Below are 26,067 nucleotides of genomic sequence, written 5' to 3'. Positions count from 1 at the left end.
AAGATTGAACTCTTTAGCCTGAATGCCAAGCGTCACGTCTGGAGGAAACCTGGCACCATCCCTACAGTGAAGCATTGTGGTGGCAGCATCATGCTGTGGGGATGTTTTTCAACAGCAAGGACTGGGAGACTAGTCAGGATCGAAGGAAAGATGAATGGAGCAAAGTACAGAGAGATCGTTGATGAAAACCTGCTCCAGAGCACTCAGGACCTCAGACTGGGGTGAAGGTTCACCTTCCAACAGGACAACGACCCTAAGCACACAGCCAAGACAATGCAGGAGTGGCTTCGGGACAAGTCTCTGAATGTCCTTGAGTGGCCCAGCCAGAGCCCGCTCACCATCCAACTTGACAGAGCTTGAGCGGATCTGCGGAGAAGAATGGGAGAAACTCCCCAAATACAGGTGTGCCAAGCTAGTAGCGTCATACCCAAGAAGACTCTAGGTGGTAATCGCTGCCAAAGGTGCTTCAACAAAGTACTGAGTAAAGGGTCTGAATACTTATGTAAATGTTTTTTTATTTTTAATACATTTGCTAAAATGTCTAAACCTGTTTTTGATTTTCCATTACGGGGTATTGTGTGTAGATTGACAAATGTGGAGAAAGTCAAGGGGTCTGAATACTTTCCGAATGCACATGTTTAGGTTATTTCCACGCTGGGGTTGGAATAATACTGTGAAATTGTGAAAATGATGATAATGCCCTTTTAGTGTTTGAAAAGACTGCCTGAAATTCCAGCCTGTTGGTGGGATGGAGTTTTATGCCTGCCTTTTGACAGGTCTATTAACTAATTACATTTAGTTAATAAACCAATAAGAAAGAGTTCCAAACCTCTGCCAATAACAGTTAGTTTTCTGTTTTTTCCACTCCCACAGTTCTAGCAAAATTGCTATTTGCTAAGAAGCTTTTGTTTCTTTTTGACAATAAGAATTGAAAAAAAAATCACAGTAAGGTACCTCATTGTTACCCAGAAATAATTTGTATTCAGATAGAAATGGCTGCATTGGACCTTTAATGCATAGGCTACCTTTAAGTTTATTTGCAAATGTACCTGCAAGATGTTGCTTATGGTTCTATCTCACCTGAAGTGAAATATATCCCACCCCAGGATTGAGAAAAATATAAACGCAACATGTAAAGTGTTGGTCCCATGTGTCATGAGCTGAAATAAAAGATCCCAGAAATTTTCCATACGCACAGAAAGCTTATTTATCTCAGATTTTGTGCACACATTTGTTTACGTCCCTGTTAGTGAGCATTTGTCCTTTGCCAAGATAATCCATCCACTTGACAGGTGTGGCATATCAAGAAGCTGATTAAACAGCATGATCATTACACAGGTGCACCTTGTTCTGGGAATAATAAAAGGCCACTTTAAAATGTGCAGTTTTGTCACACAACACAATGCCACAGATGTCTCAAGTTTTGAGGGAGTGTGCAATTGGCATGCTGACTGCAGGAATGTCCACCAGGGCTGTTGTCAGAATAAATCATTCTGATTGGCTGGGCCTGGCTCCCCAGTGGGTGGGCCTGGCTGCCAAGTGGGTGGGCCTATGCCCACCCATGGCTACACCCCTGCCCAGTCATGTGAAATCCATAGATTAGGGTCTAATGAATTTATTTCAATTGACTTATTTCCTTATATGAACTGTAACTCGGTAAAAACTTAGAAATTGTTGCATGTTGTGTTCATATTTTTGTTCAGTATATTAAGGTGGTGTGAAAAACGGCAAATCTACATAGAATGGGGCCTGAGTGGAGATGCAAAACAAAAAGCATCCTTCATTTCCTGGTTACAAACACAAACGACCCAGCCCAAACAATGTGGTAGCGTTTTCACACAGATCGGACTTTTAACAAATGCTCGATTTCCGACTTCATCGCCCTCGTTGTTATATTAGTGAAGTGAAACCAGCAGCTACATCAGCTGAGCTAAAATAAGTTGTTAAATGAACACTCACCATGCAGGTTGAAAGTTAGTGACAGGAAACCATGTGATGTTGAGAAGCAGCTGTCATGAAAAACATAAGTAACTACACAGTCATTCACTGCGTAGTTACAAAGATCGAAAAGTACTTTTAGTCAGGTTCATTGTGGGGTTAAAATTAAAGAACAGCTCAATGTTTATTGAATTATTTGGGTTGTTTACAAAATGTGTCAGTACAGTCACAGTATCAATAGTATTACATAGCATTCAAAAGTGCAGGTAGATAGCCTAGCTGTTAAGACAAAAAGTTAACTGGTTTGAACCCCCAAACTGACTAGTTGAAAACTCTGTCGATGTGGCCTTGAGCAGATTCCTCCTGTAAGTCACTCTGGATAAGAGTGTCTGCTAAATGACTAAAATGTTAAAAGTGTCTGCCGAGAGGGGATTATATTACAGAAAACAAACAAAAAACTAAACATTGTTTTCATCATTTGTAGCTGAGTCCAGACTGGCTTATGTGGCAGGACAGAGTCACGGAAAAACACATGCCCAGGACCTACCAACAAAGAAGAAACAAAATGGATGCGTTAGCCTACATGGTGTTCTGGTGGAGTTTTCATTTCCATCTAATACATGTTTAAAAACTCATGCAACAGCCTCCCAAATGGCCATACATAGTGCACAGGCTTTTCTGGTCGAAATTAGTGCCCACTGCATTATATAGGAAATAGGGTGCCATTTGGGACACAATACATATTTCTTAGAAGCTATGCAAGATGATTGATACATAGAGTTGACAGACTCTACTGGTCAGGAATAAGTCATGTTTGTCATGTGAATGCTGATTGATAAACCTGTCACTGACACCCTGTATTAACAAGTATGGGAAGATGATCATACCTCAACGATGCAGAGCACAATCACAGCAACCCCAGTTGCTAGGAAGTTATTCTCAAACCAGGCCTTCAGTTTAATGTAACAACCCTGAGATGAAGAAGCGAAAACATTGCTGAGTGACAGCTATGTTTTTTATATAGTTTTATAGTTCAGTTCACTTGTTACCCACATGAAAGGATATTTTTTATGTGATACCATTCCATTTCAATTCCAGTCAGTTCAGAAAGTAAAACAAATTCTAATTCCAATTCAAAATGTTCCTCATTGAAAAGCATTGAAGGGAATTGGAATTGGAATTTCAGTGTACTTCCTGAATTGACCCCAAGCCTGGTGCCATATCTCTTTCCAGTATACCGTCTGATTGTCACATTTGGTCTTGGAGCAGCAGGACGCAGGCACTTTATCCTTCCAGTCACTTGAGTTTTGGACCCCACAGCACTGGAACTACATGTATGTAATAGAATTAAACATGACAAAAGCAATGTTATCAACACATGAAATTACATCACATTTCCACTCACTTTTGTTCACATGCCTGGGAGGGCTAAAGAGAGTCTACATGTTTAATTTTGAAGTCTGTGTCTCCCTATAGGACCTGGTCAAAAGTAAGGCACTATATAGGAAATAGGGTACCATTTGGGACACAGTTTAGATGTTTCTTACATATATTTCACACACACACTTACCATGGTCTGTATGATGTCCCAGTCGTCCATGGTCATCGTTGAATTCCCACCTTTAGCTGATTCCCGGGACTTCTCCAGACTGTCTGTGAGATCCCTCTTTAGGAAGCTGTCAATCTAAGCACACACACAAATTACTTGGCAGTCTGAACATCTCATAAAACGCTACCCGATTATCTTCTATAATGTTTTGACATTTTGACATTTATATTTCAGTCATTTAGCAGACGCTCTTATCCAGAGGAACTTACATTAGTGAGTGCATACATTTTCATTCGTACTGGTCCCCCGTGGGAATCGAACCCACAACCCTGGCGTTACAAGTGCCATGATCTACCAACTGAGCCGCACGGGACTGAGCCTTGCCTCACAACCATGGCCCTCTCTCAGTCCCTGATTTTCCTCATGTAAATTAGTCATGTATTAAAGTTCTCTTCTTCACTTCATTTTCTGTCACCCCACTCAAACCTCCTCCCGACATCCCACGGCCCATCTGCTATATCTTACCTTGCTCTCATATAACAGCAGTAGAACGGCTGTAGTCAACTCCACCAACATCAGAATGAACAGAAGGATGAAAAACTGAAAACCAAGAAAGTACAAGTGTTTGTTGAATCAATGTTGTTTCCACATAATTTCAACCCAAAAATTCAATGTGATGACGTTGAATCAATGTGGAAAACTGAATGGATTTGCAACAAGTCATCAACGTAAGGGAATGTCATCATTTTTTCACCCGACTTTTAACCTAAATCCAATGACAGGGTGAAATTGTTGGATGATTTCACGTTGAATTCACGTTAGACAACTCAACCAAATGTAAATCAAAACTAGACGTTGAATTGACGTCTGTGCCCAGTGGGATGAGACCAATGTCTCTGAAAAATATGAAATAATGTAAAATATGTGTTCCATGTGAGCCCTACAGTGATGAGGAGGCAGCGGTTCTCTTTCATGGCCCCCAGGAACCCCAGGAAGGACACACAGGTCATGATGATGCCGGTGATGAAGAACATGTTGGCAAGGTTCAGGGAGGACAGGGACGGGATGAGAGACGACACCTTAGAGTTCATCATCAGGAACACTCCAAAACCAAACCCTACCGTTCCACACATCTGACAACAACCAAACACAACAGCATTGATTCAACATACATATGGAGTCATATAACATCATAATGGTGTCCATATTAGCACAATCTTATCAGGAGGAGGTTGTCCTAAAATGGACACCATACATTGTGATAAATGGACACTGAAATATTGAACATGGGTTTTTATCTCATTGAGGGAAGTAAGAGTAGAAGGTAACAGATGGATGTTTGGGATACGTACAAAGACCAAGAGGTTAACCACACACATGGTGTATTTCAAACACTTGAGGCAATTTTGAGCCATTTCCCAGAAGTGCGTTCAGACCTGCAAAAAAAACAAGAGACAGATAAACACACAATGTGCCAACACATCAATGATAAGCGTGTCTTTAACACAGTGAAAACAGCAATATACAATACCAAATGCACAGCAAAGATTGTTTGAAAACAGTGAGAACACCTCTGAGTCAGATTTGTATTTCGTTATTCTAAAGAAATGAGAAGGAGCATGGTACCGTTGTCTGAGACTGAGTAGGGAGGCCATCAAGCGTCACACAGTCACAGTATGAGGAAATGAGCCTGCTGAATCTGGTTTCCTGTGTATAATACTTCCTTTAAATTTACCCAGAGGACCAGGCTGGTTTTCATCATAGTTTTTAACCTGATGTTTAGACCAATACAGTTTTGATATTGCCTTAGTCTTTGAGGAAATATCTGTGGAAGTATACCAACATCATAACAGTATTTCGTTCTACTGCGGGATGAATGTGGGTGGAATTGTACACCTCCTCCAGGTTAATATACTGAACAAAAATATAAACACAACGTGCAACAATTTCAACGTTTTAATGAGTTACAGTTCATATAAGGAAATCAGTCAATTGAAATAAATTCATTAGGCCCTAATCTATGGATTTCACTTGACTTGGAAGGGGCACAGTCATGGGTGGGCCTGGGAGGGCATAGGCCCACCCACTGGGGAGCCAGGCCCAGCCAATCAGAATAAGTTTTTCCCCACAAAAGGGCTTTATTACAGACAGAAATACTCCTCAGTTTCATCAGTTGTCTGGGTAGCTGGTCTCAGATGATCCCGCAGGAGGTCCTGGGCTGGCATAGTTACACGTGGTCTGCGGTTGTGAGGCCAGTTGGACATACTGCCAAATTCTCTAAAATGACGTTGGAGGTGGCTTATGGTAGAGAAATTAACATTCAATCCTCTGGCAACAGCTCTGGTGGACATTCCTGCAGTCAGCATGCCAGTTGCACATGCCCTCAAAACTTAAGACATCTGTTGCATTGTGTTGTGTGAAAAAACGGCACATTTTAAAGTGGCCTTTTATTGTCCCCAGCACAAGGTACACCTGTGTAATGATCATGCTGTTTAATCAGCTTCTTGATATGCCACACCTTTCAGGTGGATGGATTATCTTGGCAAAGGAGAAGTGCTCACTAACAGGAATATAAGCAAATTTGTGCACAACATTTGAGAGAAATAAGCTTTTTGTGCATATGGAAAATTTCTGGGATCTTTTATTTCATCTCATGAAACATGGGACCAACACTTTACATGTTGCGTTGATATTTTTGTTCAGCAATACACTACCAGTCAAAAGCTTGGACACACCTACTCATTCAAGGGTTTTTCTTTATTTTTACTATTTTCTACATTGTAGAATATTAATGAAGACATCAAAACTATGAAATAACACATATGGAATAATGTAGTAACCAAAAAAGTGTTAAACAAATCAAACTATCTTTTATATTTGAGATTCTTCAAATAGCCACCCTTTGCCTTGATGACAGCTTTGCACACTCTTGGCATTCTCTCAACCAGCTTCATGAGGTAGTCACCTCCAGGAATGCATTTCAATTAACAGGTGTACCTTCTTAAAAGTTAATTTGTGGAATTTATTTCCATCTTAATGTGTTTGAGCCAATCAGTTGTGTTGTGACAAGGTAGGGGGGTATACAGAAGATAGCCCTATTTGGTAAAAGAACAAGTCCATATTATGGCAAAAACAGCTCAAATAAGCAAAGAGAAACGACAGTCCATCATTACTTTAAGACATGAAGGTCAGTCAGTCCGGGAAATGTCAAGAACGTTGAACGTTTCTTCAAGTGCAGTCGCAAAAACCATCAAGCGCTATGATGAAACTGGCTCTCATGAGAACCGCCACAGGAATGGAAGACCCAGAGTTACCTCTGCTGTAGAGGATAAGTTCATTAGTGTTACCAGCCTCAGAAATTGCAGCCCAAATAAATGCTTCACAGAGTTCAAGTAACAGACACATCTCAGCATCAACTGTTCAGAGGGGACTGTGTGAATCAGGCTTCATGGTCGAATTGCTGCAAAGAAACCACTACTAAAGGACACCAATAAGAAGAAGAGACCTGCTTGGGCCAAGAAACACGAGCAATGGACATTAGACGGGTGGAAATTTGTCCTTTGGTCTGGAGTCCAAATTGGAGATTTTTGGTTAAAACCGCTGTGTCTTTGTGAGACGCGGTGTGGGTGAACGGATGATCTCCACACCGAAAAGCATGGAGGAGGAGGTGTTATGGTGTGGGGGTGCTTTGCTGGTGACACTGTCTGTGATTTATTTAGAATGCAAGGCACACTGAACCAGCATGGCTACCACAGCATTCTGCAGCGATGCGCCATCACATCTGGTTTGGGCTTAGTGGGACTATCATTTGTTTTTCAACAGGACAATGACCCAACACACCTCCAGGCTGTGTAAGGGCTATTTGACCAAGAAGGAGAGTGATGGAGTGCTGCATCAGATGACCTGGCCTCCACAATCCCCCGACTTCAACCCAATTGAGATGGTTTGGGATGAGTCGGACAGCAGAGTGAAGGAAAAGCAGCCAACAAGTGCTCAGCATATGTGGGAACTCCTTCAAGACTATTGGAAAAGCATTCCAGGTGAAGCTGGTTGAGAGAATGCCAAGTGTGTGCAAAGCTGTCATCAAGGCAAATGGTGGCTATTTGAAGAATCTCAAATATAAAATACATTTTGATTTGTTTAACACTTTTTTGGTTACTACATGATTCCTCCATATGTGTTATTTCATAGTTTTGATGTCTTCACTATTATTCTACAATGTAAAAAATAGTCCAAATAAAGAAAGACCCTTGAATGAGTAGGTGTTTCCAAACTTTTCACTGGTACTGTATGTGTCCAACCCAATATCACCCTTATCCTCTGAAACCATTCTGTGTCTGTAATTAATAAACATATTGAAATGTAACTCCTCTGACACCATGATATCTGTAATTAATAAACATATTGACATTTACTTCATTTCCTCCTTGATATTCAAGTCAATTTCAATTACTGCCAAACAACATCTAGGAGCCTAAGAAACCACAAACTGCCCTACCTTTCTTGTTATCCCACATTTATAAAATGTCTTCAAATAGATGTTTTCAATAACACTGCCAACATTACATTTTAGATTGTTCTAAGACAAGGTTTAATAAGATATAGTTACTCTCTCTTTATAAACACATGACCAACTTCTCTTATCCCTTGGTTAGCTATGTCTATTAGAGCAATAGACACATGTAGTAAGTCACTCATAACAATCAAAATACAATCAAATGTCCTCTCTGTTTTATAACAAATAAAATATAACTTTTAATTAACGATGATGACATTGAGACACCATTAAATTCCTGTGAGAATGGTATCGATTAAGCCTTAGTGAATTACAAAAATGTCAACCTTGTGCTTACCTTGTCAGCTGAAATAGTGATACAAGTGTAAATTAAATCCAAGACCCTCTACAATCCGTTGTTTAGAGGATGTACTGCACCTTTGACTTTACCGTGCTGGTACTTTCCATCCTCAGTAGACTTTGAAGGCAAGGGGTTTGTCAGTTCATTCTACTTCCTTATTCTAGGGCACACTAGGACAAATATATACTGAGAACTTGTGCCGTGCATTTTAAAATAGCAAAAGGAAACACAAAAGGACTAATTCTGTGACTCATCACCTCAATGTAGAAAAGATGTGGTAGCCCTTTTCTACCAGTGGAGGGGAATTTGTCCCCTATGTTTTCAACCATAAATAACCAATGATCCGAAATATTGAATGAAGTATAAGCTGACTCCTTGTTGTTTCAATCATGTGGCCTACTCTGTAAGAGTGAAAATGTGCTATGCACATCTTAAGAGGTAATCAAATGTTTAATACACAGGTAGGAGCAGTCAAGCATCAAGTTTATTGTTTACCTACATTTTTTTCTGTACGTTTTAAGCAATCCCTATAACATACACATTACTCAGTCTCAATGGCAACTGTTCTTGTTAGATGCTTGGTCATTATGCTAAGTACTGATAACATCACTTCTCTCAAAAAAGGTACCCTATTGCTTTGTGTTCTATTTACAAACAAACAAACACTAAACACCTGTGATAGAAAATCATATCCTTCTGACATTTTGTCTCAAGTGAATGAGATCCTGTTTTGCGTAATAAGCCAGTTGAAAGTCATGGGTTCTTCTTTTACTTGTAACCATATCCATTACGACTGAAGTGTCAGAAGCTGGGGACTGTGAAACACAGGCAAATCAACTGCAAACAAGAACAGAAACGTTTTGGATGCATAGTCAGCACGTTTTAACTAAGACCACAGACAGTCTTATAAACTAAGGAAGAGGAAACAGGTTCAGTAGAATGAAGACGATGGTGAGAATCACATTGGCACCCTATTCTCTATATATAGTGCACTACTTTTGACCAGGGTCCATTGGGCTCTAGTCAAAAGTAGTGCACTATATAAGGAATATGGTGCCATTTGGGACACACAGATTGAACCAAATGAGTAAAAGCGTAGAAAGTGTACTGTACATGTAGAATACACAGGGAGACGACACCTGCTCTAGTGCTGAGAAAGTTCCTCGCAAACCAGTTCCTGAGCTTCATATGACAGCCCTGAAAGAGACAGAGGTTATATTGTTCAAAATGAAGCTATAAATATTTTAAACTACAGTATGTAACATTTTGGGCAACCCCACCAAATTCACATAGAATTGTGTGTTATAGTTCTTTCGTTCCTGTTGAAAGCAAGTCTAAGAGGCGGTAGATCTGTTCTATGTGTGCTATTTCTATGCCTCCCGTTCTGAAGTTTCGTTTTTACATCTTTTACTTTAGATTTTGTACACCAGCTTCAAACAGCTGAATATACAATATCTTTGGTTATGGAAAATATATTTCACAGCGGTTTAGATGGTACAATGATTCTATATACAATGACTGCTTGTTTTGTCACATAAACTGAAATTAGGCAAACTACTGTATTGGAATTTTAGCAAGCAAACAGGAAATGCTGGAGCAATTTCTGCATAGTGCATCTTTAAGACAGAGGTCGCATCCCAAATGGCACCATATTCCCTATAGTAAACTACTTTTGCCCAGGGCCAATAGGGCTCTGGTCAAAAGTAGTGCACTAAATAATTAATAGGGTACCATTTGGGACACAAGCAGAGAAAAAGTACAAGCCCACCTCCTGCCAGTTAGGTTGGAGGATAATGTTACAGGAGTCTCTGGTACAGCAGGACAGGGGCACATTGCCCTCCCAGTCTGCCACACCATGGACCCCCACAGCACCTAAACTGAACACAGCACAGCCACTGGGTTACCATCCTATAACAACACTGGTGAAGCAGAATGGAGAAATGTACTGGAATGTTATTGAGGTCTAGGTACAGCCTGTGTTATTTCAACAGAGCGATATGTATGAATGTACCATTACACCTACTGAATTACTCAAAATACGCTGGACACAATCAAAGTCCTCTTTAATGGTTAGCTTCCCCTTTGATGTAGAAACATCCAGGACCTCTATACCAGGTGGTGTCAGAGGAAGGCCCTAAAAATTGTCAAAGACTCCAGCCACCCTAGTCATAGACTGTTCTCTCTGCTACCGCACGGCAAGCAATACCGGAACGCCAAGTCTAGGTCCAAAAGGTTCCTTAACAGCTTCTACCCCCAAGCCATAAGACTGTTGAACAGTTAATCAAATGGCTACCCAGACTATTTTGCATTAAACCACCCCCTTTTTTCACGCTGCTGCTACTCGCTGTTTAATATCTATACATAGTCACCTTACCCATACCTACATGTACAGTACCAGTCAAAGGTTTGGACACACCTACTCCTTCCAGGGTTTTTCTTTATTTTGACTATTTTCTACATTGTAGAATAATAGTGAAGACATCAAAACTATGAAATAACACATATGGAATCATGTAGTAACCAAAAAAGTGTTAAACAAATCTAAATAGATTTTATATTTGAGATTCTTCAAAGTAGACACCCTTTGCCTTGATGTCAGCTTTGCACACTCTTGGCATTCTCTCAACCAGCTTCATGAGGTAGTCACCTGGAGCCAATCAGTTGCGTTGTGACAAGGTAGGGGTGGTATACAGAAGATAGCCCTATTTGGTAAAAGACCAAGTCCATATTATGGCAAGAACAGCTCAAATAAGCAAAGAGAAACGACAGTCCATCATTAATTTAAGACATGAAGGTCAGTCAATCCGGAACATTTCAAGAACTTTGAAAGTTTCTTCAAGTGCAGTCGTAAAAACCATCAAGCGTTATGATGAAACTGGCTCTCGAGGAACGCCACAGGAAAGGAAGACCCAGAGATACCTCTTCTGCAGAGGATAAATTCATTAGAGTTACCAGCCTCAGAAATTGCAGTCCAAATAAATGCTTCACAGAGATCAAGTAACAGACACATCTCAACATCAACTGTTCAGAGGAGACTGCATGAATCAGGCCATGGTCGAATTGCTGCAAAGAAACCACTACTAAAGGACACCAATAAGAATTAGAGACTTGCTTCAGCCAAGAAACACGAGCAATGGACATTAGACAGGTGGAAATCTGTCCTTTGGTCTGATGAGTCCAAATTGGGGATTTTTGGTTCCAACATCCGTGTCTTTGTGAGACGCAGAGTAGGTGAACGGATGATCTCCGCATGTGTGGTTCCCACCGTGAAGCATGGAGGAGGAGGTGTAATGGTGCTTTGCTGGTGACACTGTCTGTGATTTACTTAGAATTCAAGGCACACTTAACCAGTATGGCTACCACAGCATTCTGCAGCGATACGCCATCTCATCTTGTTTGCGCATAGTGGGAATATAATTTGTTTTTCAACAGGACAATGACTCAACACACCTCCAGGCTGTATAAGGGCTATTTGACCAAGAAGGAGAGTGATGGAGTGCTGCATCAGATGACCTGGCCTCCACAATCACCCGACCTCAACCCAATTGAGATGGTTTGGGATGAGTTGGACAGCAGAGTGAAGGAAAAGCAGCCAACAAGTTCTCAGAATATGTGGGAACTCCTTCATGACTATTGAAAAGCATTCCAGGTGAAGCTGGTTGAGAGAATGCCAAGAGTGTGCAAAGCTGTCATCAAGGCAAAGGGGTGGCTATTTTGAAGAATCTAAAATCTAAAATATATTTTGATTTGTTTAACAATTTTTTGGTTACTACATGATTCCATGTGTTATTTCATAGTTTTGATGTCTTCACTATTATTCTACAATGTAGAAAATAGTACAAATAAAGAAAAACCCTTGAATGAGTAGGTGTGTCCAAACTTTTGACTGGTACTGTACATATTACCTCGACTAGCCTGTACCCCAGCACCTTGACTCGGTACCAGTACCCCCTGTACAGTGAGGGAAAAAAGTATTTGATCCCCTGCTGATTTTGTACGTTTGCCCACTGACAAAGACATGATCAGTCTATAATTTTAATGGTAGGTTTATTTGAACAGTGAGAAACAGAATAACAACACAAAAATCCAGAAAAATGCATGTCAAAAATGTTATAAATTGATTTGAGGGAAATAAGTATTTGACCCCTCTGCAAAACATGACTTAGTACATGGTGGCAAAACCCTTGTTGGCAATCACAGAGGTCAGACGTTTCTTGTAGTTGGACACCAGGTTTGCACACATTTCAGGAAGGATTTTGTCCCACTCCTCTTTGCAGATCTTCTCCAAGTAATTAAGGTTTCAAGGCTGACGTTTGGCAACTCGAACCTTCAGCTCCCTCCACAGATTTTCTATGGGATTAAGGTCTGGAGACTGGCTAGGCCACTCCAGGACCTTAATGTGCTTCTTCTTGAGCCACTCCTTTGTTGCCTTGGCCGTGTGTTTTGGGTCATTGTCATGCTGGAATACCCATCCACGACCCATTTTCAATGCCCTGGCTGAGGGAAGGAGGTTCTCACCCAAGATTTGACGGTACATGGCCCCGTCCATCGTCCTTTTGATGCGGTGAAGTTGTCCTGTCCCCTTAGCAGAAAAACACCCCCAAAGCATAATGTTTCCACCTCCATGTTTGACGGTGGGGATGGTGTTCTTGGGGTCATAGGCAGCATTCCTCCTCCTCCAAACACGGCGAGATGAGTTGATGCCAAAGAGCTCGATTTTGGTCTCATCTGACCACAACACTTTCACCCAGTTCTCCTCTGAATCATTCAGATGTTCATTGGCAAACTTCAGACGGGCCTTTATATGTGCTTTCTTGAGCAGGGGGACCTTGCGGGCGCTGCAGGATTTCAGCCCTTCACGGCGTAGTGTGTTACCAATTGTTTTCTTGGTGACTATGGTCCCAGCTACCTTGAGATCATTGACAAGATCCTCCCGTGTAGTTCTGGGCTGATTCCTCACCGTTCTCATGATCATTGCAACTCCACGAGTTGAGATCTTGCATGGAGCCCCAGGCCAAGGGAGATTGACAGGTGTTTTGTGTTTCTTCCATTTGCGAATAATCGCACCAACTGTTGTCACCTTCTCACCAAGCTGCTTGGCGATGGTCTTGTAGCACATTTCAGCCTTGTGTAGGTCTACAATCTTGTCCCTGACATCCTTGGAGAGCTCTTTGGTCTTGGCCATGGTGGAGAGTTTGGAATCTGATTGATTGATTGCTTCTGTGGACAGGTGTCTTTTATACAGGTAACAAACTGAGATTAGGAGCACTCCCTTTAAGAGTGTGCTCCTAATCTCAGCTCGTTACCTGTATAAAAGACACCTGGGAGCCAGAAATCTTTCTGATTGAGAGGGGGTCAAATACTTATTTCCCTCATTAAAATGCAAATAAATGTATAACATTTTTGACATGCGTTTTTCTGGATTTTTTGATTGTTATTCTGTCTCTCACTGTTGAAATAAACCTACCATTAAAATTATAGACTGATCATTTCTTTGTCAGTGGGCAAATGTACAAAATCAGCAGGGGATCAAATACTTTTTTCCCTCACTGTATAGCCTCGTTATTGTTATTTTATTGTGTTATTCTTTTTTATTTCGTAAATATTTTCTTAACTCTTATTTTTCTTTAAATGGCATTGTTGGTTAAGGGCTTGTAAGTAAGCATTTCACGGTAAGGTCTACACCTGTTGTATTCGGCACATGTGACAAATAAAATTTGCTTCAATTTCTTGTGTCTCCAGGTTACACATCAGGTCTTTCTCAAAGAAAGTGTCAATCTGTATGGCAAACAGGTCACAAGTTTATATGACTTCTACTAGCACCATTACACCTCACATTTTACATTATCAAATTAGGTCATAAGAACAGCAGAGAAGCCTTTAGATGTCTCTTACCTCCCTCTCAAACACCATAAGCATACATGCCATGGCCAGCTCCACCAGCATCAAGCTAAACAGTAGGAGGAAAAATGTCCCTCACAGACCATCGGCACCTTTATAGTGCACTACTTTTGACCAGGGTCTATAGAGTGCCATTTGGAACACATACATTTTGTGCATGGTATATCTGTGCAGACTCACAGTGATGAGCATCCAACGGTTTTCCTTCAGGGGCCCCATGATTCCCAGGTAACACACACAGGTCACGATGGTTTCCATGACTACCAGGGTGTTGGCAGGGTTGATGGGGCATAAGAATGTGATGAGGGAGACAAATCTAGAGTGCATCATCTGGAACTCTCCAAAACCCACCATGAAGGCACGACACAACTGGAACATAAGGCTTACATCAGAGTCAAAAAGGGGAATACATGATCTTGTAGATCTCTCAAACTGTTGATATTAAAATGTAGACGTTTGAGAAAATTTTGAATTTGAAATTTTGATGACTTAGAATTAAGAAAGTATCTGAATAGAAAGTGGTATTTATGCTTTTATCCCCTCTACAGGATGCATTTGATATGACAGGTTTATGATGTCACCAGTGATTTGACGTTTTAGAGATGATAAAGACTTCATAATAATCAGACTGTAAGAAGTGGTGAATCAAAATAACCTACCCAGCAGATGAAGTTGAGGAAGGTGACAACACCTTTCAAGCAGTTCACACAGGAACGATTCCAATTTCCTTTATGGTTATATCCCATGAACCTGAAGAAAAACACACAATTCAATATCACTGTTAATGCTTAACTTTCATTTGATTGATAACAGGATACTTAATGTCTAATCCAGCTTTAGAGTAGGAAAGCAGCTGATTCAAGTAACCATGACTACTCCTTTGGTCTAATGGTTGAAGTGTTGACAAGACAGCACTGTTAGGTATGACAACCCAGCATTGTGCATGACCCATCCAAACATGTTTTAGCCCTACTTTTATGCAAAGTATTGTCCCAAGCATACTTTCTATTTCATACAGAATGTAAACTGAATCCAATTTATTAGAAGATTTACCATTACAGAGCCATGACTGCCAATATGGCACTAATTGTCAGAGTCTGTTGCAGTTTTCTTTTAAAGTCTAGATACACTTTATATAATCAGATGTTTTATTTAAGTCAAATTTAAATGGTTGTGCTGATTTTAAATGATATAACTTTTAAACATCTTAGCAACAATCTATAATGGAAAATGGAATAGGATATTTCAAGCCACATTTCAAACTACCTTCGTAGGTGGTTTGAAGTCAGATACAAATCTGATTCCTGGCCATGCAACTTTTGTCTGAATATTCAAATCTGATTGATTTGCCCTCAAGTGGTTTTTAGACTGTAATTTGCCGTCTCTTGTTGCTTGCTAGCTACTCTGTTGACAGTTTCGACAAGGCCATGTGGCAGCTAACTAGCTTGTTAATTGTTTACAAACAAATTAGTGAATGTGCTAGAAAGCTAAACAGCTACCAAGCTAGCTAGTTGACTGCTGCGGCAAGACAAAAAGGACACGTTTTGAAAGTTGTATCATCTTATCCTTTGAGGCTTTAAAAGTGTTCTTACACTATGATTTTGAACATTCAAAGCAACTGTGAAACGTCCATTGCAGGCATTGTTGTTACCTTAGCTTGCTAGATAACTTCTGAGTGTCAGGAAGCACATGTACCACCACCAATCAGCCTACACCACTGCGCACACACCCGTCGTTACTATGACAACTATTGTAGCCATGTCAGCAAATGACTTCTGTCCGAACACACACAAATTCGATTTGGTCAATGGTAACTTGCTGTTTGGACAGTCAGTATTCCAAAACAGATTTGAAAAATAAAACTGATTTGAGCATTAAGGCCTGCAGTGTGAACAAGGCTTAAGAGAGGTAAAAAGACATGGCAAAATATGTTACCAAATGAGCAAGATTATAAATGTTTTAGATAGAAACGTTTATTCAAAAATATTTGACAGGAGCATTACAGTGCACATTCTCTTCATGTACACAAACAAGATAATATTTTAGTGGTAGATTTCTAAACTCTCACAGTTTAATTCCACCGAATTCACCTTTTCATTACACCAAAATAATTATTTAAATAGTCAAATTTGATTGGGTCGCTTCAAGATTACTTATGACAATAAATTACAGTCATACCATACAGCCCCAAACATAATTAACTATCGACATCAACATTTAAGTTAACATTTTGGTTAAAAAAACAGCAGCACATCGGGCCCCATCCATTCAGGCTTCATTATGAACTAACAGAAACACAGCGCTGAAGGTTCATTATGAACTAACAGAAACACAGCGCTCACATACGACTTTTAACCTTCTAGAGACTGACATATCCTGGATCGTATTCATTAATGCACACCGTAGCAAAACTTTTTGCAATGTTAACAGTTTGCCCAAACACTCTAAACAGTTTCCGTTGCAAAATGTTTTACTCAGTGGCGTAGTGCAGTTCCGCAAGGTCCGAGCAATCAGTATTATAGCTAACATGGTATTTTACACATTTTGCCATGAGGCCGAGATAAAATGTTGCAGTTTTAGAGCTCAGGGACTCTTGAAAGACAGACAATCTCAACAAAATATAAACCCACCTGCCAGTTTATTAGGTACACCACCACATTCACAAAAAATGGATCGCTCCTACAGACAGTGAGTCAGGTGGCCGTAGCTTGCTATATAAAGCAGGCAGACAGACATCGAGGCATTCAGTTACTGTTCGATTGAACATTAGAATGGGTAAAACAAGTAACCTAAGTGCCTTTGAGCACGGTATGATCGTCGTGCCAGGAGCCCCGGATCCAGTATCTCAGACACAACCGCCCTTCTCGGAACGCACAACTCGTCGATCCTTGTCACGGATGGGCTATTGCAGCAGACGACTACACCGGGTTCCACTCCTATCAGCTAAAAACAAGAAGCTCCAGTGGGCACGCGATCACCAACACCGGACACTTGAGGAGTCGTAAAACATTGCCTAGAACATGACAGCGAGCTCAGTTTACTTGAGTGGCCTGCACAGTCCCCAGAACTCAACCCAATAGAGCATCTTTGGGATGATATGGAATGGGCTGTTCGCAGCATGAATGTAGCGTCGTCCAATCTGCAGCAACCGCGTGATGACATCGCTTCAGCATGGACCAACATCCCTGTGGAACGTTTCCGACACCTTGCAGAATGCGCCGAATAATTCTGGCTGTTCTGGAGGGAAAGGGGAGTCTGACCCGGTACTAGATGGATATACCTAATAAACTGGCCAGTGATTGTATATTTTGATACACCAAATTATCAGCTATCACACCATGTAAAGGAACAACCAAATGTTTTTGAAATTCATAAAATGCATCTAACTGGATTTCTGTCAACTCCGGCAGACACCATAAAATGCATTTCATTTTTTAAATTATTGTTCAACAAGTGTTTAAAGGCCTTGATTGTTTAATTGTAACAAATTAATTCTAAACATTTTCTTTCATGGCTTATGACGGGCGGGGCGGGGGGGGGGGTTACACTAATGAATAGAATACAACCACAGTGGAGGCTGCTGAGGGGAGGACGGCTCATAATACTGGCTGGTGAGGAGCGAATGAAATGGTATCTGGAAACCATGTGTTTGATACCATTCCACTCCAGCCATTACCACGAGCCCGTCCTCGCCAATGAAGGTGCCACCAACAGCCTGCGAACCCAGGTAAGGCACCAGGAAATAAGTGGCTGGAGAAGATTGGTAATGTAGCTTTGTAACTTTGATTACAAACTAAGGCTACTTATTTAGGGGTTACAGTTCAGCCAAACCCCACAGAACCACCATTCCTACACAACCACTTCAGGTAACTCAATTCACATTTGAGGCTCAATGTGGATGGTCAGTGTGCAGTTTTTCATTACAGCGTAAAAACATGATGTCAACATAGAAAACAACAAACAATCTGTCACAGGTCATCAACAGACATTTGATAAATCATAAAGGTCAAATAAAGGTTGACATTTGTTGGTGTAGACAAACAGTGACTTCAATCGGGTTAACACAAACACTTAATTCATTACAATAAATATATTCGCCACAGGTGAGATGATCTGTTTTGATTAAGTGCTTGAGATAGTTGTGTGCTTGACACGATGGCTGGTGGACAACGGTTTGTTAACTACTTAAAACCTACAAAGGAGGGTAGTCTCAGAGAAAACTGAGTGTGTAACAAAAGGGAGTAGCATGCAATGACCTGTACAGTACGATATATCGATGGTAGTTACAGCACAGCAATACAGAATTGTCAAGGTGAGTGTACATTGTGATACCTTGGCCTGTATTCAAAAAGCGACTGCATTGATCTAGGATCAGCCTCCCCTGTTCATATAAATCTTATTCATTACTACCTAGAAGTCCACTCCTACTCGGATGCTTTGTGGATATGGGCCCTGATCTTAAACTGGCCCTAGCTAGGCACTTGAATTCAGAACAATTATATCTCTCATTACTCAGTTTTTATGGCAGCTCAATATAAGCCTCCTCGTGGACGTTTCATGTCAGTGCAAACAATTCTGTAGTCTCAACGGCAGAACATGACAGCAAGGCTATAGTGCAATACCAACCACAGGGCACTATTCTCACAGCCATCATGCACATCACACATAGGTGAGTGCAGTGTGCTGATGACAGTGTCAGCGATTCACAGGTCATGGTCTCCTTCCCTATGTTAGCTAGCTTCAGGGTTTATGTTCAACATGGAGGTGAAACAAAGGTCAACAAAGATGAATCTCACAGTATTAAAAATGAAAAGAAGGGTCACATTTGATTTATTTTGGCTGAGATGGTCTGAGACTGGTTCATTTCTCTCAGTTGAGGTATTATTGAAGTAAGGGGATTGTTATGTAGTAAAGCTATGTTGGTTGTATGTTGTTTAAAAATCTATATGTGCTCCTTCACAGGCTCTTGTGCTCCTTCAGACTATCCCCCTCTCTCAGTCTGCATCCCAAATGCCACTCTATTGCTTATGGAGTGCATTACTTTTGACTAGAGCTCTATAGGCCCTAGTCAAAAGTAGTGCACTATATAGGGAATAGGGTGCCATTTGGGATGCAACCATAGACTATCCCTCTCTCCCTCTCCCGTCAGTAGAAACGTTTGCGGCTGTTCTCCTTCCAGCGCCCGTACATGACCACCGCCACCACCCCCAGTACAAAGATACCGATGATGGAGAAGACTATTGTGAAGAAGAGCTGGACTCCATTCATCCCCTCCTCCTGCACCTCCACTGTAATGAAAGAAACACAACCATGAAGCTCTATCTGCAGATTCAGAGAAAAATAACTCTCATGCTACAGTTCCATTGAAACTGGAAATTAAGACATTCAAATCAAATACATAAATTGAAATAGACGGCCAAAAACAATTATCACACCTTTTCTGAAAAACTATTTCTGCAAAAACTATCAAATGATGCATGCAAGACGTGAAAACCTTGCCATTGTTTAATCTTACCTTTGTTCAATTGCTCAAAGTTATCAACACTGGGGACAGTGAGCTCTTCCTCCTCCTCTTCCTCCTGAGGACGCTCCACGGTCAGCTGGTAAAGCTTCATAGAGATGAGATCATGGTTGTCTTGGAAATGACAGGAAGGGAGAAATGAATACAACTCAACATTCAGAATTGTTTCTAATATTTTTTTTTACATTTCACACTTTATTCAGACAACTTGAAAAAGAGAGGGAGCACAGTAGGAAGGGTGGAGGCGGGGATCGAACCCAGGTCTTTAGCATTACCGCTACACCACGGGCTCTCCACCATTCTCCATTCAGAATTGACATAGATCTGACTATGAACTTATCGTATTCCAAAAATGGTTGAGAATAATGCAGATAGTGAACCACAAAGTAAGTATTGTTCTGAGATGTTCAGACAGAGGACCAGACCAGTACCTGACAGGTCTCCAGTAACAGAGACAGTGATGTTCTGAGATGTTCAGACAGAGGACCAGACCAGTACCTGACAGGTCTCCAGTAACAGAGACAGTGATGTTCTGAGATGTTCAGACAGAGGACCAGACCAGTACCTGACAGGTCTCCAGTAACAGAGGAGGCTCCAAAGAAGTAGCCCTGAGGCAGCCGCACCCCTGGTAGGTCCAGACAGTCCCGCCACTGCTGTTTACCATCAACATCAATCTGTATCTGTAGGACATGAGGTCAAACATAGGTCAATATGTTAGTGAATGCTAACAGCCACCTTTTACTTTATTAAATGTGGTGCTGTGTGTTTCTCTCACCGTCAGTCTGTTTTTGGTGTATCTGATGAGGAGGAAGGTGTCATGGGGGATGTTGCGCACTAGGGCCGTGCACCCGCCAAGCTCTGTAGACTGGCCATCACGATCATGCTCATAAGCCAGAGTCCCGTTCCCCACCATACCTGACACATATGGAAACACCCTCTGCAGAGACAAACAGAAGTAGTTGTGATATGCCAGACGTTTGTCATTCAGTGACACTTGTTGCATCTAAAAAGGCACCCTATTCCCTATGTAGTTCACTACTTTTGACCAGGGCCCAAATAGGGCTCTGGTCAAAAGTAGTGCACTATATAGGGAATAGGGTGCCATTTCGGACACAACCACTGACTAAATGCATGAAGCACTGCCAGAGTTATATTCTCAGGCAAACAGGAACAACTTCTGACACTAGTCTGTATTTTGACATACCACATATTGCACAAAATGGATGAGAGATGAGACATGTCACCCATCAAACAAGTCAGAAACACGTGACTGATGTGGGTTGGCCGACATGGATGGGACAGATGGTGGTGTGATGATGTTAGAAATAAACAAAACATGCAACTTTCAATTCAGGGGAAAATGACTGGGCTTGGCTGATAGGTTACTGTAGCTACCTGAGTTGAAGGGTTGTACTTCTTCTGTGTGTCCAAGAGGGAAGCAAGGAAACACAGGATGCAGCATAAACACACAAGACTGTACACCCAAACCAATTACACACAATCACTGTTTGGGAATAGACAGACTCCCATGTGAAATAAGTGTTGGGGCTGTCTACCTGAGTGAGTGAGTGAGTGAGTGAGTGAGCGAGTGAGCGAGTTAGTGTAGGCTATTTGATCTGAGTAGGGGGATTGGGCAGAGGGGGAGGGGAGTGGAGTACCTCATGGTTATTATTTTCATTGGGGTAGGTGTCCACAAACACTCCAAGGCCGGTGAAGAGGTTCATGTTTCCAAACACAGGACCTGCAGGTGTTAAACCCCAGCAGTCAACACTTTAGGGAGGCCATGCTGACTTTCTTCAATCTTTGTACCTTGATGTGCATCCCAAATGGCACCCTATATTACCAATATAGGGCACTACTTTTGACCAGAGCCCTAAGTAGTGTCTATATAGGGGACAGGGTACCTTTTGGGAAACCCTGGTTTGTGTGATAGACAGTGCAAGCTCAGTACCCGTCTGCATGCGTTCTTTGGTGTACCACAGAGCCATTCCATCTCCATTTAGGTTCTTCTTCCCCTGGCCATGGATCTTAAAGTGCACCTGCAGCTCCCAGTCCCTCAGGTAACAGGGCTGCAGTAGGAGACCATACAGGCAGACAGACAGTACAGTGAATGAGGAAAAGCAGGTTGTGGCACAGCATGTTACCTGAGGGCTCTCTGTCATAATGCTATGTCCTATATAGAGTAGTACATGTAGTCAGAAAGTATAGGCCTAATTTATGCTAGTGTTACTACAAATGAGGTGAAGTGATTGCCATATTTTGTGACAGACTACAAACTATGATGTCAGTGTTCTTAACAATGCAGAGATGTAGTTGTCTCGGGTTGTTCAAGGATAAGCAGTAGTGTGCTGGTGGGTGCTGGTATCTACTTGGGGATGGAGAGAGCTTAACTCACAACGCGGCTCCACACTGCTCCTTGTCTGCTCTGCAAGTCAGGGGTCAGTCGCACATGCTCAGTGGTGATTATGGCGTTGCCCATCAGGTCCCAATGGGAGGAACTGGAGGAGCCCAACCCTACACAAACACAATTAATCACTATGCATAACTTGATATAGGCGTCTTTGTCCAGTGGTCTCACCATTGTATCACAGCAATGTGAGAATAATTTAGCTCACCTTTGAGAACAAATCACTATATATTTTTTAGGGGGTAGATCAGCTTTAATAGTGCAGATAGATTGTAGATTCCATTAATGTAATTGTCTGCATGATTTCCAATCACCCATGTATGTATATTTTTAAAATATATTTTCCTTTATTATTTTCCCCTAACCCTACCATCCCTCCCATAATTGGATTAAACTAATGGATAACAACACTTAGCCTTCTAAATACTATATACATTTTACTGACACAATACACTTTACAACAGTTATCTTTTGTTTGTTTTAATCCCATCCTTCAGCTACCATCAACCCCTCCCATCCATCTCCGAAGCCCATCCAGCTTGATTTCTACATTGCCATATATTTTTTACTGTGTTTCCACAAAAGTTTCGAACCCATATACATTTTACTGATACAGCATATTTTACATTAGTTATTTTGTTTTTAATCCCACCCTTCAGCTCCACTCAACCCCGCCCATCGATCCCCCAACACCATCCATTTTTGATTTATATTTGCCATGATGTTTTACAAAGGTTCTGAACCTTTCTATTCTCATAGTTTCTACAGATTGTAAATTAATGATAAACATTTTGCTAAAAGTATTATTATATTATTGATCGACTGACTATGACTTTTCAAATCACCCAGTAGTGCCATCTGCAGAGTTAGTTCCAGGTAAATGTTGCACTTCTTCAACCGATCTTTGTCCATTTTAGAGAGACCAATGCAAAAGCTACATTTGTAAAGTACCTAGTTTGCTACGCATAATGTCAGTAGTAAATGGTTGTTTATTGTGGTGATCCACCTTGGATAACACAATTCTCCATACATTTCAACAACATTTACATAACTACACCGTATTATTTTACTGTCACTAATCTACCACCTTCCCGCATTGGGAATCATTGCGCAATACTAAAATGCAATCCTATTAAGCGGGTGACACTTGTTAGCGAGGTGAGTTAACACTATGCTGCCAATCCCCATCTCGTAACGTTAAAGACAATTGCTAATGCTAACTATACAGTAAGTACTTGCTGAATAACTCAATACTGTTTTTGTAGAAGACAAATGTCAATATTTGTGAACATTGTCTGGAAATCAAAAGATAAAATCATTCTGCCGGATAGCCCAACGCTACCTTGGTATGGTTTGGTAAGCGAGTACTCCCTTTTTAAAAAGTCATCCATCTCGTAGCCATCGTCTGCCAGACACGTACACGTTAAAAGAAGGACAACGGTAAATAGACATATTAATTCATTAATGTTTCGCTGATTAAACAGTAAATCAAATATCTGAAAACTGCTCAACCGAAACCGATTAGATTTGCTCATGTTGGCGGCCATTCTTCTTCTTCGGTGGTGTATATCGGTGGTTGGCATCCAACGTTATGGTGCATTACCGCCACCTACTGGAGTGTGGGCCAGAGACATGGAGAAGCTAAATCCTACCTGCCAGCCCAGTTTCTCTTAAAAAAGATAACAAAAAATATTTTAGACTGTATCTAATCACGTTTTACTCAGTATGCTCTTTAAACTAATTTCCTGTATCCCCTTCTCCCTCATACGGGATCTCAGCCTCTCTCTTTCCCTCTCATACTGCCCACACTGTATCAGTACATGCTCCACTGTCTCTGTTTCCTGGCAATAATCACACTTACCTGTTGGATGCTGTCCTATCACATTTAAAGTCTTATTCAACCGGCTGTGTCCCACTCTTAGTCTTGTAAAAATAGCCTCCTCTCTTCTGTCCCTTCCTGCCGTCCTCCCCGACTTTCCTCTGTACTTGGAATAAATGCCTTCCCTTATTATCTCTATTCCACTGCTCCTGCCATCTCGGCACCACCACTGTATATATCAAATCAAATCAAATCAAATTGTATTGGCCACATGCACCGAATACAACAGGTGCAGACATGACAGTGAAATGCTAATTACTTACAGCCCTTAACCAACAGTGCATTTCTTTTTTAAATAAAAAAGTAAAATAAAACAAAAAAAAGTGTTGAGAAAAAAAGAGCAGAAGTAAAATAAAATAACAGTAGGGAGGCTATATATACAGGGGGGGTACCGGTGCAGAGTCAATGTGCGGGGGCACCGGCTAGTTGAAGTAGTGTACATGTGGGTAGAGTTAAAGTGACTATGCATAAATAATTAACAGAGTAGCAGCAGCGTAAAAAAATGGGGTGGGGGGGCAATGCAAATAGTCCGGGTAGCCATGCCTTAGACCACTGCGCCACTCGGGAGGACCATATGAATGTGTAGTGTACACATTAATAAAAGGCAATTTTCTTTGCGTTATGGATACATTTAAGGAAAGTGATTCTGCCTTCTTGGTCTTCGCCTTTACCCAAAATGGTACTTTTGAGTTTCCTTTATGATTACACCTTTAGTTTTGTTTGGGGCTGATGAAAAAGCAGTCAGTTTGTACAAATGGTTCTTTATTCTATGTGTGACTTTTTGGAGTAGGTGTGTTTCTTGGAGCGTTGCTATATCAACATGGTTTCTTGCTAGGATATCAAGAAAGCTGGAACATTTAATAGGACAGTTTAGGCCTTTCAAATACCAAGAGAGAGTAGCTAGCGTTGCCATTGCTTATCAGTAGTGTTAGTCAGCCCATGGATGTGAAACAAAAAGCAGGACCCACAGGGAAACCCACCCATTGGTCGTTCCCCACCCAGAACACCCCCTCCCCCCATTCCCTCCTTCCCTAGCCACCAACCCCTATCATTACAGGGTTGCAGCATAATGGCGAGTGGCAGCCTTACTTGTGAAATCTCTTAGGCAGCATATTTTGGGGGGTTTTAAGGTATTGAGAAATAAATAAAGTAAAACAAAATAAGCAACCATTTAGCCCTTCAGATTTAAGTTTGCAAACTTCATGAAGGGTGGGTAATGAAGAAAAAAAGTAGGCTAAATATAGACAGAAATGCAAGCCTAAACAGTCAAACAGGAGCTCCTGATCCATTATCATTAGCAATATGGTTCAGCCACGACTCTGTGAAACATAAGATATTACAGTTTTTAATGTCCTGTTGGTAGGATAACCGTAATCTTAGGTCATCCAATTTATTCTCAAATGATTGAACATTGGCTAATAGGATTGATGGAAGAGGCAGTTTACTCGCTCGCCGTCGGATCCTTACAAGGCACCCCGACCTACGTCCACGATATCTCCGTCTCTTTCTCATGCGAATGACGGGGATTTGGGCCTTGTCGGGTGTCTGTAGGATATCCTTCGCGTCCGACTTGTTGAAGAAAAAATATTTGTCCGATACGAGGTGAGTAATCGCTGTCCTGATATCCAGAAGCTCTTTTTGGTTATAAGAGACGATGGCAGAAAAATTATGTACAGAATAAATTACAAATAACGCGGAAAAACACACATAATAGTACAATTGGTTAGAGGGCTGTAAAACGGCAGCCATCTTCTCCGGCGCCATTATCAGGCTTTTTGCCTCTGCCTTGCTCATTGAAACATCTCCACTACTAAGTGCTTGTTTAGCCAGTACATCAGCTGCCTCGTTCCCCTCCACCCCCACATGGGCTGGGACCCAAATAAATCTTGTCTGTTTACCCATCTGTCTAACCCTGCCATGGGTTTGTAGTACCTCATACAGCAGGCCTTGTCTGCTGCATGAGCTAAAGGACTGCAGACTCATCAACACTGCACATGAGTCAGAGCAAATAACTAC

The 26,067-nt window shown here is 41.3% G+C and overlaps 2 protein-coding genes and 1 pseudogene across 5 annotated transcripts; all 3 read right to left on the bottom strand.

The window, feature by feature from the left end:
• Positions 1-2,093: 2,093 nt before the first annotated feature.
• On the bottom strand, positions 2,094-8,454 carry LOC311144627 (leukocyte surface antigen CD53-like). Of its 2 annotated transcripts, none has more exons than XM_084180674.1 (8): positions 8,341-8,454; positions 4,840-4,923; positions 4,432-4,620; positions 4,013-4,087; positions 3,509-3,622; positions 3,177-3,266; positions 2,826-2,909; positions 2,094-2,481 (listed from the first exon to the last, which is right to left on the bottom strand). In XM_084180674.1, exons 2-8 carry the CDS (start codon positions 4,900-4,902, stop codon positions 2,413-2,415), a joined length of 684 nt encoding a protein of 227 aa, XP_084036800.1. In that variant the 5' UTR covers positions 4,903-4,923; positions 8,341-8,454; the 3' UTR covers positions 2,094-2,412. The 2 variants fall into 2 exon arrangements, with proteins under 2 accessions (XP_084036800.1, XP_084036799.1); XM_084180673.1 differs by lacking the exon at positions 8,341-8,454 and adding an exon at positions 5,114-5,269.
• LOC311144378 (leukocyte surface antigen CD53-like) lies at positions 4,918-15,311 on the bottom strand (annotated as a pseudogene). The gene is made up of 9 exons: positions 15,304-15,311; positions 14,904-14,994; positions 14,425-14,613; positions 14,239-14,313; positions 14,091-14,121; positions 10,375-10,449; positions 10,112-10,215; positions 9,457-9,540; positions 4,918-4,923 (listed from the first exon to the last, which is right to left on the bottom strand). The product of its transcript is annotated as a leukocyte surface antigen CD53-like (transcript).
• A 2,828-nt stretch (positions 15,312-18,139) lies between these two features.
• On the bottom strand, positions 18,140-23,737 carry LOC311144973 (VIP36-like protein). 2 transcript variants are annotated; one of them, XM_084181171.1, is made up of 9 exons: positions 23,515-23,732; positions 22,161-22,279; positions 21,717-21,834; positions 21,424-21,506; positions 21,161-21,184; positions 20,541-20,702; positions 20,331-20,445; positions 19,760-19,879; positions 18,140-19,532 (listed from the first exon to the last, which is right to left on the bottom strand). In XM_084181171.1, the coding sequence occupies exons 1-9, from the start codon at positions 23,717-23,719 to the stop codon at positions 19,390-19,392; spliced, it is 1,089 nt and encodes a 362-aa protein (XP_084037297.1). In that variant the 5' UTR covers positions 23,720-23,732; the 3' UTR covers positions 18,140-19,389. The 2 variants fall into 2 exon arrangements, with proteins under 2 accessions (XP_084037297.1, XP_084037298.1); XM_084181172.1 differs by lacking the exon at positions 21,161-21,184 and having other exon boundaries at positions 23,515-23,737.
• Positions 23,738-26,067: the final 2,330 nt, after the last annotated feature.

Source organism: Coregonus lavaretus (assembly GCF_964263955.1).
Source record: "Coregonus lavaretus genome assembly, chromosome: 17".
NCBI classification, from domain to species: Eukaryota; Metazoa; Chordata; class Actinopteri; order Salmoniformes; family Salmonidae; genus Coregonus; species Coregonus lavaretus.
The sequence above is the reverse complement of the archived record's forward strand: the minus strand, read 5'-3'. Positions and strand labels throughout refer to the sequence as shown.

Coding starts and splice junctions, on each gene's coding strand:
- LOC311144627 (XM_084180674.1), bottom strand. CDS start 4,902: ATGGCTCAAAATTGCCTCAAGTGTTTGAAATACACCATGTGTGTGGTT. Junction 4,621..4,839: donor TGGTTAACCTCTTGGTCTTT/GTACGTATCCCA, acceptor GGTTGTTGTCAG/ATGTGTGGAACGGTAGGGTT. Junction 3,267..3,508: donor GGGACATCATACAGACCATG/GTAAGTGTGTGT, acceptor ACATACATGTAG/TTCCAGTGCTGTGGGGTCCA.
- LOC311144973 (XM_084181171.1), bottom strand. CDS start 23,719: ATGGCCGCCAACATGAGCAAATCTAATCGGTTTCGGTTGAGCAGTTTT. Junction 21,507..21,716: donor CAAAGAACGCATGCAGACGG/GTACTGAGCTTG, acceptor TAACACCTGCAG/GTCCTGTGTTTGGAAACATG. Junction 19,880..20,330: donor TGTTACTGGAGACCTGTCAG/GTACTGGTCTGG, acceptor GTCATTTCCAAG/ACAACCATGATCTCATCTCT.